The following is a 19,430-nucleotide window of genomic DNA, read 5'->3' on the forward strand; positions in this document are numbered from 1 at the left end:
CTACAGATATTCTCCCTTTATTAACTCCCATCAAGAGGAAACCATGCCAGGGAACTTGAACCAGTACTAAATTCAAACCAACCTAGCTAACATTCGCATATGCTTGACCCTTTCAGGCAAAGAGGGATTAAGTGGGTTGGCCAAAGTCACACAGCTGGTAAGTGGCATAGTAGGACTAGAACTAAGCTCAGCTGCTACCAGAGCTCATATTCTCAAACCCTCTCTCTAACTCCTGTGATGAGAAAGGTGCCATCTTGAGCTGCTCCCCAAGTTCCACGGTGAACTAACCCAGTGTAGCTAGCTATTGCTCTTTAGTAGAGAAATCCAAGCCTAATCCCAGTAGAGGGTTTTGCTTTTAGTTGTCTTTCCTCTTCCACAATTCTCTCTGGAGGGACAGACTCTGAACAGAGTGACTTTTCCCATCTCTAAGGGTAAGATTTCATGTTCATTTTAAGAGAAAAATCTATTATAAAGTATGTTTCCGTCATTTCAAATTAGTCAACTAGGCCCAAGGAATTTACTGTAACTCAAAATTTCATTTTCATCAAAGTACCATGTCTTAGGAATGATTCATATATCAGTAATAGGGCATATGGGCAAAATAACTTTGTTCATGTCCCATTTTCAAAATGGCCCCAGGGTAGCATGGTTGGGGAAAAGGAGTAATAGGGATAAATAAGGGAAACACTGTAGGAAATGTTGCCTGCTTAGCTACCTGTGGGGTTATGTGTAACCTGGACCTGGTGTCCCTTGCCCTTTGGGTAGGTCATACTCCATCAGGAAGGCCACATGGATGATGGACTAACACTGCAGAGATGTCAGCGTGAGGAGTCCCAGGCTGCTCGGATCATCCGGAACACAACAGCCTTATTCAGTCAGTTTGTCAGGTAAGTTAGCGCCTTCCTTTTTCTGTCAGTTTCTCCTCTGTGGTCTTCCACCCTTCCCCACCCGTTTTAAATACTGTGAGTGTTATCAGGAAGCACTCAAACGCCAGCCAAGAGGTTTTACCAACAAGAGCTTGGGACAGAAACTTATTTCCCACACGTGTGACCTCCTATTATCTTCCATCTGTGCCCAGCAAATCCATATCCCATTGGCTATTCAGGTTGCTGTGATGAATACCCAAGGTCTTCTCATGACCATGAAGTGAAAACAGCTGGCATGCTTTAATACCCTTTTGCACGACTGTGGAAAGAGGGGAGGAGACGGGAAGAAGTAATCCGCTATCACTAAACAGCATGCCATCTCAGTGCTATTTAAAAAGCTTCTGTGTTATTCAGAATTGTTGCTGTGGCATGGCTCAAATTAGATTTGCCTTGGAAGCCTTCGGTTCCCCCAAGTATGGCTGGGACTTAAGTGGGAAAAGTAACTGAACTGTCTGCTTGGATCATAATCCCAGCAGTCTGAACAATACTGCCAAAAGAGGACTGTGGGGATTGTGTTCTCCAATTACCATGAGAAACTGCTTCTGTGGTAAACAGTGCAGTGTGCTGAGCCATTCTTTTCTGGTAGGCAAATCTCTCTGAAGCCAAGAGGGTTTAAATTGCATGTGTGGATTTGCATGAAATAAAAAATTTTTTATATCTTTACTTTTCTTGCTGTTGGAAACACTGTGATCCAAGGGATGTGTTAGTTAGGATATAAACTAAACTGCTGTTGCAGTCTAGGGTAAACTTTTGTTTTTCTCCTGAGCAAATGTATGGACTAGGCAGGTGGTTGGGGAAGATAGGCAGCCCTGCAAGTGGGGCTCACGTTGCTTCTATCTCATTGCTTTGTCATCTCGACATCCATGGTTCTTCAAGTGTGTCGCTGGGTACATCAGCATCACCTGAGAGCTTGAACAAAATGTAGATTATCAGGTTTCAGCCCAGACCTACTGAGTCAGATACCCTAGGAGCTGTTGTGGTTAGTTGCCATCAAGTTGATTGCAACTCACAGTGACCCTGTGTGTGCAGAGTTGAACTGCTCCATAGGGGTTTCAAGCCTGTGACCTTTCAGAATAGATTGCTAGGTCTGTCTTCTGAGATGCCTCTGAGTGGATTAAAACAGGCAACCTTCAGGCTAGTAGTTGAATGCCTAACCATTTGCACCACCCAGAAAATTGTGTTTTAATAGGCCCTCCAGGTGATTCTGATACATGCTATAATTTAAGAACCACTGTCCGGGAATTAGGAGCCCTGGTGTTGCACTGCTAACCAAAAGGTCAGAAGTTTGAACCCGCCAGCCCCTCCACAGGAGAAAGATGTGGCAGCCTGGCCTTGGAAACCCTATGAGGCAGTTCTACTCTGCCCTATACGGTCGTTCTGAGTCGGAATCAACTTGACGGCTGTGGGTTTGGTTTGGGCTCTGGAATTAATGTCTTAACTTTGCCGTACATTAGAATCACCCAGGGAGCTTTGAACACCCTAGTGTCCAGGCTGTATCTCAAACGAGTTACATCAGAATCTCTGGGGCTAAGATCCTGATACCGGTATGGTATTAAAGCCCCAGGGGTGATTCTAATATTCAGCCACAGTTGAGAATGACTGCCCTAGCATGCTTTCTTCATCCATTTGGGCAACGGTAACTTACTAGCACCATGTCTGAGGTCTGTCCTGCAAGAAGGGGAAGAAAGAGGGAGTGGAGGACGAGCAATTACTTTTTTAGAAGGCTATGTCCCAGAAGCAACATAGATCGTTTTCTCTTGCGTTCCATTCCGTTGGTTAAGAGTTAATCACATGGCGACACCTAGCAGCAGGGAGACTGAGAAGGATAATCTCTACCTGGCTGGCTTTGTGCCTAGCATAACTCAGGGGGTTCCGTTACTAAATCAGAGAAGGGGAGAGTGGATAATAGAGGTATTCCTGCCACCGAATGGAACCGAGGCCTGAAAATCAAGAATCCTTTATCTACTCTTGGCTTTCTCACTGTTTCCCTGTGATCCCTGAGCAAAACATCTCCTCCTTTCCGTTCCTCATTATATGCAGAACCTGCTACCTTTCTTTAAAGAGGGGCTATAAGAGTGAATGGTTTGGTATAGACAGCAAAGAATGCCTGCGTACATACACAAGTCTTTTCATGTGACCTGGACTAGCACCAAAATCATCATGCTAGAGCTGGCAGATTTTATTTACCTCGCCTCCAATTCTCTCAACCTCTGCCCTTGTATCTTTCTTGAAAATCAGTGACCCCTATCACCCATGTACAAAAATTATTTGAAAGAGGATCAAAGACCTAAACGTCAGACCTAAAATTCTTCTATATTAGAAGAAAACAGAAGTGTACATTTTTGTGACCTTGCATTTGGCACTGAACTGTCTGCTTGGATCATAATCCCTGCAGCCTAAACAATGAAATGTCATACCAAAAGCAATGAAAGAAAAAAAATTAATTAACAGGACTTCATCAAAATTAAGAACTTTTTGCCTCAAAAGATGGAATCAAGAAAGTGAGAAGACTGCCCACATAATGTGAGATATGTCAGAAATCTGATAAGAAACTTGTATCTAGAATATATTCAGTTCAACTTGTACATTCAACAATAAACAGACAAAATAAACCAATTTTTAAAATGGGCAAAGGATCTAAGTAGACATTTCCCAAAGAAGATATACAAATGGTCGATAAGCACTTGAAAAGATGCTCAGTGCCATTACCCAAAAACCAAAACCAAACCCAGTGCCGTCGAGTCGATTCCGACTCATAGTGACCCTATAGGACAGAGTAGAACTGCCCCATAGAGTTTCCAAGGAGCGCCTGGCAGATTCAAACTGCGGACCCTTTGGTTAGCAGCCGTAGCACTTAACCACTACGCCACCAGGGTTTCCTCAGTGCCATTAGGGAAATGCAAAGCAAAACCACAGTGAGATACGACTTCGTGCTCACTAGGAAGGTTATCAGAAGAGCAGAAAATAGCGTTGTATGTATGTATGTATACACACAACACACCTTGTTTACCCACTCATCGGTTGATGCACATTTCGGTTGTTTCCATTTGGGGCTATTATGAATAATGTTGCTATGAGTATTAGTGTGAAAATCTTTGGACATATGTTCTCATTTCCCTTGAGAATATACCTAGGAGTGAAATTGCTAGTTTGCATGTAAATTTATGTGTAACTTTTTAAGGAACTGACGAACTGTTTTCTAAATTGGGTGCATCTTTCACATTCCCCTCTTACAAACGTGTGAGTGTTCTGATTTTGCCACATCCTCCTCGTTTGTTATCGGCAGACTTTTTTGATTATAGCTATTGTAGTGGATATGACGTGGCATCTCTTTGTGGTTTTAGTTAACATTTCTAAAATGAAAAATAGTATTGAGCATCTTTTCATGTGCTTCTTAGTCATTCATATATCTTCTTTGGTAAAATGTCTAATCAAGTCTTTTGCCCATTTTTTAACTGGGTTTTTGTCTTCTAATTTGAGAGCTCTTGTAAACCCTGGTGGCACGGTGATTAAGTGCATTTTGAATCCACCAGGCGCTCCTTGGAAACTCTATGGGGCAGTTCTACTCTGTCCTTATAGGGTCACTATGAGTCGGAATCGACTCAAGGGCAACAGGCTTGGTTTTTTGGTTTTTGTTATCTTCTAGTTACAAGTTTTTGTTTTTTGGGCAAAATTATGATTTGCAAATATTTTCTCCTACCTTGTAGATTTTCTTCTCATTTTCTTAATGGTTTCTTTGAAGCACAAACATTTTTAATTTTGACAAAGTCCTATTTAACATTATTTTTATTTATGGGTTATGCTTTTGATAGCATAGCTAAGAACTCTTTGCCTAACCCAGAGTCACAAAGATTTTCTTTTATGTTTTCTTCTACAAATTTCATAATCCTAGCTCTTACATTCAGGTCTGTGACCCATTTCAAGTTAACTTTTGTGTGTAGCAGGAAGTAATGTTTTAAATTCATCTTTTTTTGCGCAGGAATATCTGATTGTCCCAGCACAATGTGTTGAAGAGATTATCTTTTCCCCATCAAATTGCTTCAGCCCCTTTATCAAAAGTTGAGTGACCATAAATGTAAAGGTATATTTCTAGACTTTCAGTTCTGTTCCACTGATCTGTATGTTTGTCATTATGCCAAAACAACACTGTCTGGATTGTTGTTGTTGTTAGTTAGCTGCTTGTCAAGTCAGCTCAGACTCATGGTGGCTTTATATAGTAAAAGAATGAAACATTGCCCAATCCTGGGCAATCTTCATGATCTTTGATATGTTTGAGTCCCATTGTTATGGCTATTGTGTCAATCCATCTCCTTGAGAATTTCCCTCATTTTCACTGACCTTCTGATGTCCTTTTCTAGGTGATGTGTCCAAAGTAAGCAAGACAAAGTCTTACTATCCTCGCTTCTGAGGAGCATTCAGTTTTATTTCTTGTAAGACTGACGTGTTCATTCTTCTGGCAATCCACGGTATAGTTAACATTCTTGGCCAACACCACACATTTCAAATGCATCAATTCTTCTGTTTTATTTTTTCTCTGTCCAGCCTTCACATTCACGTGAGGCAATTGAAAAAGACCATTGCTTGGGTCAGGCACACCTTAGTCATCAAAGTGACATCTTTTCTTTGTAGGACTTTAAAGAAGTCTTTGGCAGCAAATTTTCCCAATGCAATGTATCATTAGATTTCTTGATTGCTGCGGCCATGGGCATTGATTGTTAACCCTAGTAGAATGAAATTCTTGACAACTTCTGTTTTTTCTTCATCTATCATGATGTTGCCTATTGGTCTAGTTTTGAGGGGTTTTGTTTTCTTTGTGTTCTGGTGTAATCCATTCTGAAGGCTGTGTAGTCTTTTACCTTCATCAGTAAGTGCCTCAAGTCATCTTCATTTTCAGCAAGCAAGGTTATGTCATCTGTATATCACAGGTTGTTAGTAAGTCTTCCTAACTGAGTTTGATTCTATAGCTTATAACTGAGTTTGATTCTATAACTACTAAAATCAGGCAAAGTGAGTCCTGCAATTGTACTTCATTTCAAAATTATGTTGTCTCTTCTGGGCCCTTTCTATTTCCCTACAGATTTTAGGGTGAATTTCTCAGTATCTGCAAAAAACTCTGCTCTGATTTTGATAAGCATTGAATTGAATCTATAGATCAGCTTTGGGAAAACAATATTGAGTCTTAACAATATTGAGTCGTCCAATCCCTAAACGTGAAATGTCTCTCTATTTATTTAATCTTCTCTAATTCCTCTTAGCAAGATTTTGTCATTTTCAGTGTACATTCTTGCATTTCTTTTGTAAAGTTAATTCTTAAATATTATTCTGTTTGAAGCTAATATGAATAGACTTATTTTCATTTTCAGACTGTTCATTTCTTGTAGATAGAAATGCTGATATATGAAAATTGATTGTTTTAAATATTGATCTTGTACCCTGTGACCTAGTTGAAATTGTTAATTAGTCCTAATGGGTGTGCGTGTATGTGTGTGTGTGTATGGATTCTTTAAACTTATCTACATATGCGATCATGTCATCTTTGAATAAAGAGACTTTCACTCTTTCCTTTCCAATAGGGGCTTTTTTTTTTTTTTTTTTCTTTTTATTGCATGATTGCACTGGCTAGAACCTCCAATACAATGTGGAATAGAAGTGATGAGAGCAGACATCTTTGTCTTACTGACCCCACTGCCATCGAGTCTTACTGACGTTAGGGGTAAAACATTATCTTTCTCCCTTATATGTGATATTAACTCTAAGGCTCCTATCAATTTGAAGGTATTCCTTCTATTCTTAGTCTGTTGAGAGCTTTTATCTTGACTGGGTGCTGTATTTTGTCAAATGCTTTTTCTGTGTCTATCAAGATGATCATGTGGTTTTTGTCCTTTGTTAATGTGGTTTATTACATTACTTGATTGAAAATGGCACATCGAAGTCACTATTTTCATTGAATTGTCTACTTCATTTTGCTATTTGTTTTCTATATTCTTCATGTCTTTTTTGTTCCTCTGTTACTCTTTTACTGCCTTCTTTTTTGTTAAACGTATATTTTCTAGTGTACCACTTTAATACCTTTGTTGGTTTTTTACTACTTTTTTGGGTTACTGTCTTAGTTGTTGCTATGGGGAACTCAATATATATTTAACTTGAAACAGTCTACTTCAAACTAATACTAACTTAAATGAAATAAGTCTCTCTCCTTCCTCCTTTGTACTAATATTGTCATGTATATTACGTTTTATATGTTATAATCCTAACAATCCAATTTTATAATTATAATTTTATGCAATTTTTTAAATTAATTCCAAGAAGAAAAGAGAAGTATGTATTTACAGTGTCTTTTATACTTACCTACATAATTACCTTTACCAGTGCTCTTTATGTCTTCACTAGATTTAAGTTACTTGTGTGATTTTCTCTCAGCCTGAAGGACTACATTTAACATTTCTTGTAAGGTAAACCTGCTAGCCATAAATTCTTTCCATTTTTATGTTGAAATATCTTTATTTCACCTTTTTTTTAAGCATAGTTTTCCTAGATGTAGGATTCTTGGTTGACAGTTATTTTTCTTTCACCAGTTTGAATATGCCAACTCATTGTCCTATGGCATATATTGGGTTTCTGATGGAAGACAGCCATTAATCTTATGGAGGTTGTCTTGTACATGATGAGTTGTTTTCCTTTTGTTGCTTTCAAGATAGCTTCTTTGGCTTTGGCTTTGAACAGTTTGACTGTGATTTGTCTAGGTGTGAATCATTTTGTGTTTATCTTACTTGGAACTTGTTGAACTCTGTTAACGTGTATATTAATGTATTTCATCAAATTTTCAGCCATTGTTTCTTCAATTATTTTTTCTTCTTTCTTTTGAGGAGTCCCATTACATATATATTGGCATGCTTGATGGTGCACCACAGGTCTCTGAGGCTCTGTTTATTTTTCTTCATTGTTTTTTCTGTTCTTCAGATTGAATGATCTCTATTGATCTGTCTTCAAATTCACAGGTTCTTTCTTCTGCCACATTAAATCCTTCCGTTAAGCCCCTCTAATGATTTTTTCATTGCAGTTATTACATTTTTCAACTCCAGAATTTCCATTTGGTTCTTTAATCTTTTTATTGATATTTGATGAGTCATTGTTGTTGTACTTTCCTTTAATTCCTTAAACAGTTTCCTTTAGTTCTTTGAACATACTTGTAATGCTGATTCAAAGTTGTCTTCTGCCAAGCCCAACACTACTCTCTCCCTGAGACAGTTTATTTTAACTACTTTTCTTTTCCCTGTGTATGGGTCACATTGTTTTTTTAATTTTATTTTGAAAGCTTGACCTTTTAAATAATACATTATAGCAACACCCAACAGTTGTTCTTGTTCTTGCTGAGTTTTTTTATTGTTTGTTTAGTATCTTCCCCATACTAATTCTGTCTTCGCTGCTATATGCAGCTGCTGATGCTTCTGTTTCTCCTCCCCACCCCCGCGAGTTGTCCCTGAATCTACATAGCTTAGTGGTCAGCCATGTTTGGTCAGTGATTGTAGTTAAACACCTTGAACCAGTAAGATTTCTATCCTTTGCTCTTGGACCTGTATGTGGGTTGGATAGCATGTTCAAGGTTCAGGGAGTTTATAAGTCTGTCCTGGATTTTACCTAATTTACACAGGCATCATGTTCAGCCAGAGGTGAATAGATGAGGAAGACCTTCTCTGGTCCCTACTGAGCATGTGTGGACCTTGCGCATGTCCTTCCCTACCCTGTTAAAATTTCTTTACCATGAAGCCGTGGTAAGGGCTGGGTTGGGAACAGCTTCAGACTGTTCCTGTTCTTACCAAGGTTCAATAATTTTTTTTTTTTTTTTTAATAAATACTTAACAATTTGTTGTATACCTTTGGTCAATTTTCAGAATCCTAAAAAAAATATTTTTTGATGATGTTTTACAATTTTATTTTATTATTATTTTGGGGGGTGGGGGATAGAGGATTTGCTGAGCTCCACACATAGCTATTCTGGAGATCTCATCATCAGTGGGGAAATTCTTGATTCTTCCAGCCACAGAATGTTTTAGAATAAACAAAAAATAAATAAATGCAACAGAGGTGAGGACTGCAAAAACCATACTACTTGGATCCTGCAAAAACTGGGATGTGTAGGGGGAAAAAAGAATTTAAAAATAGATTCTTCTCTTTCATCTCGTTTGAAAAGCCAACAGTGCATGCTATATACAAATGGAAATCAGAAAGAGGATGGTCTTCTGGGAGAGCAAATTAAGGTTAAAAGAATAGAGAAGGAACAAGAAAGAGCAATGAAGAAGGAAAGGTTGAAGTTTCCTCGTACTGTCTCATCATCCTCTGTACAGTTGCTGGGAACAGTCCAATAGGACAAATGAACACAGTGATATATCAAGGAGTCAAAGAAACCCTGCCAAAGAAAAGAAACCAAGAATAATGTATCCCACAAAACTCTTTCAAATACAATGGTGAAATTAGGACATTTCCAGGTAAACAGAAATGAAGGGAATTCATAAAAACCAAACCAAACTTATAAAAAATGTTAAAGGGAGTTCTTTGGTTAGAGAACTAACGTCATCAGGCAACAACCAGAGTCCAGGACACAGGATAGCATCGACCAGAAACCAACCTAGGAGAAGAACTCTTAATAATAAAGCAAAGCTAAAAGACTAAAAACAGGGAAACAGAGACATCAATCTGTAAATAGTGACAAAATCAAAACAATAAAAGGAGGGATAAATTGTGTAGGTATAGAAATTTCCAATGGAAGTCAAGACAATCTCAGGTGATAAAAGACTGATAAAAGATAAGGGTAAATTTCAAGGTACCTGCAAAGAAAGTTAGTAAACCTACTCATCAGAATAAAAAAGAAAAACAAAATCTCAGTAAACACAAAATCTACAATACAAAAGAAAATCCACAAACAAAAGGAACTCAGCACAGGAAAGTTAAGAGGAACAAAGAAAACAGCAGTACCACCAAAAAAAAAAAAACTATGACAGCACTAACTCATAACTATCGATAATCACCAAAAACCAAAACCAAACCCACTGCCATCGAGTTGATTCCAACTCATAGCAACCCTATAGAGCAAAGTAGAACTGCCCCATAGGGTTTCCGAGGAGCACCTGGTGGATTCAAACTGCAGACCTCTTCATTAGCAGCCATAGTACTTAGCCACTGTGCAACCAGGGTTTCCCTTAATAATCACAGTGAATATAAATGGCTTAAGTGCAGCTCTAAAGAGACAGAGTGACAGAATGGATTAAAAAAAAAAAAAGAAACACAACCTATCAATATTCTGTCTACAAGAGAGACACCTTAGACACAAAGATGTAACTATATTAAAAATCAAAGGATGGAAATATATCAAGCAAACAAAAACCAAAAAAGGGCAGAAGTGGAAATATTAATCTCAGATTAAATAGATTTTAAGGTCAAATCAACCACAAAAGACAAGGACATTATACATTGATTAAAGGGACCATCCACCAAGAAGATATAACCTTAATAAATATCTATGCACCCAACAACAGGGCCCCAAGATACATAAATTCTAATAGCACTGAAAAGAGAAATGGACAGTTCCTAAATAATAGTAGACTTAAACAACTTGACTTCATAGACATATATAGAACTCTCCACCCAACAGCAGGAAAGTATACAGTATTTCCCAATACGCATAGAACATATGCCAGAATAGACCACATTTTAGGCCACGGAGCACTCTCAAGAAAATGGAAGACATCGAAAATCATTCTGTCTGATCACAACACCATCAAAGTAGAAATCAATAACAGGAAGAGCACGGGAAAAAAAGTCAAATACATGGAAACTGAATAGCACCATGCTGAAGAATGACTCAGTAATAGAGAAAATAAGGGAGAAAATTTAAATTCCTAGAATCCAATAAGAATGAAAACACATTACACCAAAAGCTTTGGGACACGGCAATAAATGCACACATCAAAAAAGAAGAATGAGAGGCGGAGCCAAGATGGCAGAATAGACAGACGCTTCTGGTGAGCCCTCTTTACAAGCGAAACGAGTACATCTGTGACAAGCTGGGAGCCCTGAGCTTCAAAGGCAAGCTTAGAAAACAAACTGAGGGGCAGGGGGAGGAAGAGACCGTTCAGAAGCGGAGAGGAGTTACCAGACCTGAATCATGGGGACCCCTCAGGCACCATTCCCGGAGCAGTGGCTGCGGGCTGGTACTAGCGTTCGTCTGCAGTTTCCTCAGGGAGAAGCAGCCAGCCACACAGCCTACTCACACCTCTGGAACAAGAGAAGAACAGTGCTCTTGGCAAAAGCTAAGTACTTGCGTATATTTTACCACCCTCCGTCCCCCCACCCCCAAGCCAGCTTCAGAGGCTGTTGATTCCCCTGGACCTGACATAGGCCCAGTTGAACACCTAGAGCCATCCTCCTGGCCTTGGAAAAGGAATAAATTTGCAGTTATTTGCCAGCTTCACTAACTGGGGGAGCTCAGGACAGAAGCAGCTCCTGCCCAGGCATAAATGATGCATGGACTTTGAGTACCTTTCCCCTCTGCATGGACCTATGTGGGCCTATTTCAGGAGAATAGGACCTTGTTCGCAGACTCCAACCATCTCAGCTGTACGGCAGAGAGGTCGGTATTTGATGTTTGGCATTGCTTTGCCTATTAAACAGGGTCATCATCTAACTACATCTGGGGCCTAAGGACTGGTAGCTCCTCTCAGGTCACCCAGCTACCCGCGACAGGGGTCCAGGGATAACTGGTACCTCCCAGTCCTTACAACCAAAAATTCTGGGTGCCCATGGTCTGCCTGCAGAACCCACCCACCTGTACGCTCTAGGGAACAGGGACACGCTTTCCTCAGAGACACGTGGGGGACTATTCTCAGCCCCCTGCCTTGTTCAGAATGTGACCCCCTGCTGCAACCAGATGCTGGTACCTACACCAATCACCTCTGCCCCTCTAAGACTGTAGGAGAGAACCTGTACCACACACTTGATGATCAGGTACCTGGGCACCTGAGCTGAATTCATACAAGAAAAGTGAATGGACTCCTAGACTGATATACCTGATAACAGCTCTAGCCATCTGGGGACAGGACGTCAGAGCTCCAAAGGCGAAAATAATCAAGCTAGCTCACTCATGCAACCAATTTGGACATATCAAAACAAAACAAAGCAAGAAGCTACGACACAGTAACCAAATATAAAATAAACTAATAAAATAACTTATAGATGCCTCAGAGACAAGAGTCAATATCAAGTCACATAAAGAAACAGACCATGATCACCTCAACAAGCTATCAAAACAAAGAATCCAGGGATATTCTAGATGAAAGTGCGTTCCTGGAATTACCAGAAGCAAAATACAAAAGATTAATTTACTGAACCCCTCAAGACATCAGGAAGGAAATGAAGCAATATACAGAACAAGCCAAGGAAAACACAGATAAAGCAATTGGAGAAAGTAAAAAGACTATTCAGGAACACAATGAAAAAATTAATAAGCTGGAAAAATCCAAAGATAGGCAGCAATCAGAAATTCAGAAGATTAACTATACAATTAGAGAAGTAGACAACTCAGTAGAAAGAGAAGCAGATTTGAGCAAGTGGAAGGCAGAATTTCTGAACTTGAAGATAAAGCACTTGGCACTAATATATTTGAAGAAAAATCAGGCAAAAGAATTAAAAAAAATGAAGAAACCTTAAGAATCATGTGGGACTCTGTAAAGAGAAAAAACCTGCGAGTGATTGGAGTACCAGAACAGGGAGGGATAACAAAATACAAAGAAAATTGTTGAAAATTTGTTGGTGGAAAACATCCCTGATACCATGAAAGATGACAAGATATCTATCCAAGATGCTCATCGAACTCTACATCAGGTAGATCTTAAAAGAAAGTCGCCAAGACATATTGTAATCAAACTTGCCAAAACCAAAGATAGAGAATTTTAAGAGCAGCTAGGGGTAAACGAATAGTCACCTACAAAGGAGAGCCAATAAAAATAAGCTCTGACTACTCAGCAGAAACCATGCAGGCAAGAAGGCAATGGGGTGACTTATATAAAAAATTGAATGAAAAAAATTGCCAGCCAAGAATCATATCTCCAACAAAACTGTATCTCAACTATGAAGGTGAAATTAGGACATTTCCAGAGAAACAGAAGTTTAGGGGATTTATAAAAACCAAACCAAAACTACAAGAAATACTAAAGGGAGTTCTTTGGTTAGAAAATCAATATCAGATATCAACCCAAGACTAGAACACTGGGCAGAGCAATCAGAAGTCAACCCAGACAGGGAAATCAAAAAAATAAATCAAGATTAAAAAAACGCTCAATACAGGGAAACAGCGGTGTTATTATATAAAAGAAGACAACATTAAAACAATAAAGAGAGACTAAGAAATGTAGTCATAGATATTCCATATGGAGAGGAAGATAAGGTGATACAAAGAAATAAAAGTTAGTTTTAAATTTAGAAAAATAGGGGTAAATAATAAGGTAACCACAAAGGAGACAAACTATCCTACACATCAAAATGAAATAGAAGAAAAAATGGAGACTCAGCAGAAACAAAATCAACAAAAACGAATACGAGAGAAGGACAATATATAAAGATAATCTACTCAGCACATAAAATTAAGTGGGAAAAAGAAACTGTCAAAAATACACCAAAAAAAGACAACAAACTGATAGCACTAAATTCATAGCTATCCATAAATATGCTGAATGTAAATGGACTAAATGCACCAATAAAGAGACAGAGAGTGGCAGAATGGATTAAAAACCATGATCCATCTATATACCGCCTACAAGAGACACGCCTTAGAGACACAAGCAAACTAAAATTCAAAGGATGGAAAAAAAATATATCAAGCAAACAACAATCAAAAAAGAGCAGGAGTGGCAATATTAATTTCTGGCAAAATACTCTGTGAAGTTAAATCCATCATAAAGGATAAGGAAGGACACTATATAATGATTAAAGGGATGATACACCAAGGAGATATGACCATATTAAATATTTATGGACCCAATGACAGGGCTGCAAGATACATAAAACAAACTCTACCAGCATTGGAAAGTGAGATAGACAGCTCCACAATAAGAGCAGGAAACTTTCACACACCACTTTCAGTGAAGGACAGGATATCCAGAAAGGAACCTCAATAAAAACACGGAAGATCTAAATGGCACAGTCAACCAAATTGACCACATAGACATATACAGAACACTCCACCCAACAGCAACCAACTATACTTTCTCTTCTAGTGCACATGGAACATTCTCTAGAACAGACCACATATTAGGTCATAAAGCAAGCCTTAGCAGAATCCAAAACGTTGAAATATTACAAAGCACCTTCTCTGAACCTAAGGCCATAAAAGTGGAAATCAATAACAGAAAAAGCAGGGAAAAGAAATCAAACACTTGGAAACTGAACAATACCCTGCTCGAAAAAAGACTGGATTATAGAAGATATTAAGGATAGAATAAAGAAATTCACAGAATCCCATGAGAATCAAAACACTTCCTATGTGAACCTTTGGGACACAGCGAAAGCAGTGCTCAGAGGTCAATTTATATCAATAAATGCACACATCCAAATAGAAGAAAGCGCCAAAATCAAAGAATTATCCCTACAGCTTAAACAAATAGAACAACAAAAGAAACCCTCAGGCACAAATAATAAAAATAAAAGCAGAACTCAATGAAAGAGAAAACAGAAAAACAATTGAAAGAATTAACAAGACCAAAAGCTAGCTCTTTGAAAAAATCAACATAATTGATAAACCACTGGCCAAACTGACAAAAGAAAAACAGGAGAGGAAGCAAATACCCGAATAAGAAATGACACTGGCGATATTACAACAGACCCAAATGAAATTAAAAGAATCATATCAGATTACTATGAAAAATTGTACTCTAACAAATTTGAAAACCTAGAAGAAATGGATGAATTCCTAGAAACACACTACCTACCTAAACTAATAAAAACAGAGGAAAAACAACTAAATAAACCCATAACAAAAGAAGAGATTGAAAAGGTAATCGAAAAACTCCCAACCAACAAAAGCCCAGGCCCTGATGACTTCACAGCAGAGTTCTACCAAACTTTCAGAGAAGAGTTAACACCACTACTACTAAAGCTATTTCAGAGCATAGAAAAAGACGGAATACTTCCAAACTCATTCTATGAAGTCACCGTATCTCTGATACGAAAACCAGGTAAAGACATCACAAAAAAAAGAAAATTACAGACCTGTAGCCCTCATGAACTTAGATGCAAAAATCCTCAACAAAATTCTAGCCAAAAGAATTCAACAACATATCAAAAAAATAATTCACCATGACCACGTGGGATTCATACCAGGTCTGCAGGGATGGTTCAACATTAGAAAAACAGTTAATGTAATCCACCACATAAATAAAAGACAAGAATCACATGATTTTATCAATTGATGCAGAAAAGGCATTTGACAAAGTCCAACACCCAGTCATGATAAAAACTCTCAGCAAAATAAGAATTGAAGGAAAATTTCTCAGCATAATAAAGGGTGTTTATACAAAGCCAATAGCCAACATCATCCTAAATGGAGAGAGCCTGAAAGCATTCCCCTTGCGAATGGGAACCAGACAAGGATGCCCTTTATCACCACTCTTATTCAGCATTGTGCTGGAGGTCCTAGCCAGAGCAATTAGGCTAGATAAAGAAATAAAGGGCATCCAGATTGGCAAGGAAGAAGTAAAAGTATCTGTATTTGCAGATGACATGATTTTATACACAGAAAACCCTAAGGAATCCTCAAGAAAACTACTGAAACTAATAGAAGAGTTCAGCAGAGTATCCAGGTACAAGATAAACATACAAAAATCAGTTGGATTCCTCTACACCAACAAAAAGAGCATTGAAGAGGAAATCACCAAATCAATGCCATTTACAGTAGCCCCCAAGAAGATAAAATACTTAAAAATAAATCTTACCAGAAATGTAAAAGACTTATACAAAGAAAACTACAAAACACTTCTGCAAGAAACCAACAGAGACCTACATAAGTGGAAAAACATACTTCAGTCATGGATAGGAAGACTTAACATTATAAAAATGTCTATTCTACCAAAAGTGATTTAATGCAATTCCAATCTGAATTCCAATGACATTTTTTAATGAGGTGGAGAAACAAATCACCACCTTCATATGGAAGGGCAAGAGGCCCCGGATAAGTAAAAAAAGCATTGCTGAAAAAGAAGAACAATGTGGGAGGCCTCACTGTATCTGATTTTAGAACCTATTATACGACCACAGTAGTCAAAATAGCCTGGTACCGGTACAACAACAGACACATAGACTAATGAAACAGAATTGAGAATCCAGACATAAATCCATCCACATATGAGCAGTTGATATTTGACAAAGGCCCCAAAACAGTTAAATGGGGAAAAGACAGTCTTTTTAACAAATGGTGCTGGCATAACTGCATATCCATCTGCAAAAAAATGAAACAAGATGCATACTTCACTCCATGTGCAAAAATGAGCTCAAAATGGTACAAAGACCTAAATACAAAATCTAGAATGATAAAGATCATGGAAGAAAAAATAGGGACAACGTTAGGAGCCCTAACACATGGCATAAACAGTATACAAAACATTACTAACAATGCAGAAGAAAAACTTGATAACTGGGAGCTCCTAAAAATCAAATACCTGTGCTCATCCAAAGACTTCACGAAAAGGGTAAAAAGAATACCTACAGACTGGGAAAAAGTTTTTAGCTATGACATTTCCGATCAGTGCTTGATCTCTAAAGTCTACATGATATTGCAAAAACTCAACTACAAAAAGTCAACTCAATTAAAAAATGGGCAAATATATGAACAGACACTTCACTGAAGAAGACATTCAGGTAGCTAACAGATACATGAAGAAATGCTCAGGATCATTACCCATTAGAGAAATGCAAATCAAAACTACAGTGCGATTTCATATCACTCCAACAAGGCTGGCATTAATCCAAAAAACACAAAATAATAAATGTTGGAGAGGCTGTGGAGAGATTGGAACACTTATACACCACTGGTGAGAATGTAAAATGGTACAACCACTTTGGAAATCTATTTGGCGCTTCCTTAAAAAGCTAGAACTAGAACTACCATATGATCCAGCAATCCCACTCCTTGGAATATATCCTAGAGAATATATCCTTGGAATATATGTAAAGAGGCTTTACACGAACAGATATATGTACACCCATGTTTATTGCAGCACTATTTACAATAGGAAAAAGGTGGAAGCAAACAAGGTACCCATCAACGGATGAATGGATAAATAAATTATGGTATATTCACACAGTGGAATACTATGCATCGATAAAGAACAGTGATGAATCTGTGGAACATTTCATAACATGGAGGAATCTGGAAGGCATTATGCTAAGTGAAATTAGTAAGTTGCAAAAGGACAAATATTGTATAGGACCACTATTATAAGAACTCAAGAAATAGTTTAAACAGAGAAGAAAATATTCTTTGATGGTTATGAGAGAGGGGAGGGAGGGAGAGTGGGAGAGGGATACTCACTAATTATATAGTAGATAACCAAAACACCAAACCAAACCCAGTGCTGTCGAGTCGATTCCGACTCATAGCGACCCTATAGGACAGAGTAGAACTGCCCCATAGAGTTTCCCAAGAGTGCCTGGCAGATTCGAGCTGCCGACCCTTTGGTTAGCAGCCGTAGCACTTAACCACTACACCACCAGGGTTCCCTATATAGTAGATAGGAACTGCTTTAGGTGACAGGAAAGACAACACTCAATACAGACGAGGTCAGCACAACTGGACTAAACCAAAAGCAAAGAAGTTTCCTGAATAGCGTGGCAGGGGTTTGGGGACCATGGTTTCAGGGGACATCTAAGTCAATTGGCATAATAAAATCTATTAAGAAAACTTTCTGCATCCCACTTTGGAGAGTAGCATCTGGGGTCTTAAACGCTAGCAAGCAGCCATCTAAGATGCATCAATTGGTCTCAACCCACCTGGATCAAAGGAGAATGAAGAACACCAAGGACACAAGGTAATTGCGAGCCCAAGAGATAGAAAGGGCCACATAAACCAGAGAGTACATCATCCTGAGACCAGAAGAACTAGATGGTGCCCCACTACAACCGATGACTGTCCTGACAGGGAACAAAATAGAGAACACCTGAGGGAGCAGGAGTGCAGTGGGATGTAGACCCCAAATTCTTATAAAAAGACCAGACTTAATGGTCTGACTGAGACTAGAAGGACCCCAGTGGTCATGGCCCCCAGACCTTCTATTGGTCCAGGACAGGAACCATTCTCAAAGCCAACTCTTCAGACATGGATTGGACTGGACAATGGGTTGGAGAGGTATGCTGGTGAGGAGTAAGCTTCTTGGATCAAGTGGACACTTGAAACTATTTTGGCATCTCCTACCTAGAGGGGAGATGAGAGGGTGGAGGGGGTTAGAAGCTGGCAAAAGGGACATGAAAAGAGAGAGTGGAGGGAGGGAGTGGGCTGTCTCATTAGGCAGAGAGCATTTGGGAGTATGTAGCAAGGTGTATGTAAGTTTTTGTGTGAGAGACTGACTTGATTTTTAAGCTTTCACTTAAAGCACAATAAAAATTAAAATAAAATAAAAAAAAAAGAATGAGCCAAAATCAGAATATTATCCCTACAACTCAAACAAGTAGAGAACAGCCAAAGAAGCCCATGGCCACCAGAAGAAAGGAAATAAGATTAGAGCAGAAATAAATGAAATAGAGAACAGAAAAATAATAGAACTGGTAAGACCAAAAGTTGGTTCTTTGAAAAGGTAACAAAACTGACAAACCATTGGCCAAATTGACAAAAAAAAGGAAAGAAAAAAAGTTAGAACCAGAAGGACCCTAGCAACCATACAGTGTGTACCTTACCTGTTTTCCAGGTTTGAGATTGAAGCATGAGAGGCTTAGAGATACTGCAAATATCACATGATTAATGGCAGTGACAAGGTTAAAACTTGAGTTTTCCAAGCCACAAAAATGCCTACAAAACTCTTGATTTTATCTTACCACATGAGAAACTTTCTTTAGTTAACCATCCTCTGTTATCTGTAGTAAGCCCAAAATGTTAAAGAAAAAAAGGTAAACCCTGGAATTGGACCAAAAATACTAAGGAAGATGTATTTATCCCTCTGCTAATCTAGAAGCGAGAAGTAATACCTGGTTGGGTTTTGTATTCCCAAACCTTCACCTTGTGTCCTCACATCTTTCTATTCCCCTCTGTCACTATGTCCAATGATACGGAGATACGGATACAGAGAGGGAAGGAGGCGTAGACAGTGGTGTGGGTAAAGAAATATTAAGAACAAAACACATTCAGTGAAATAAAGAAGCTGCACACAGAGAGACAGAAGACAGAGATGGGGAGATTCAGTGATAGAAACTCTCCAAACCTTACATTTATCCTGTTCTAGTCACAAACACTTACTGAGCACCTACTTT

General features: G+C 38.6%; 1 protein-coding gene across 1 annotated transcript in view; it reads left to right on the forward strand.

The window, feature by feature from the left end:
* RYR3 (ryanodine receptor 3) overlaps nucleotides 1-19,430 on the forward strand; it is a 626,301-nt gene that overhangs the window by 285,351 nt on the left and 321,520 nt on the right. Inside the window, 1 exon segment of the mRNA XM_049899608.1 lies at nucleotides 766-887. Within this exon segment, the coding sequence (XP_049755565.1) occupies nucleotides 766-887 (122 nt within the window).

Source organism: Elephas maximus, chromosome 10 (assembly GCF_024166365.1).
Source record: "Elephas maximus indicus isolate mEleMax1 chromosome 10, mEleMax1 primary haplotype, whole genome shotgun sequence".
Classification (NCBI taxonomy): Eukaryota; Metazoa; Chordata; class Mammalia; order Proboscidea; family Elephantidae; genus Elephas; species Elephas maximus.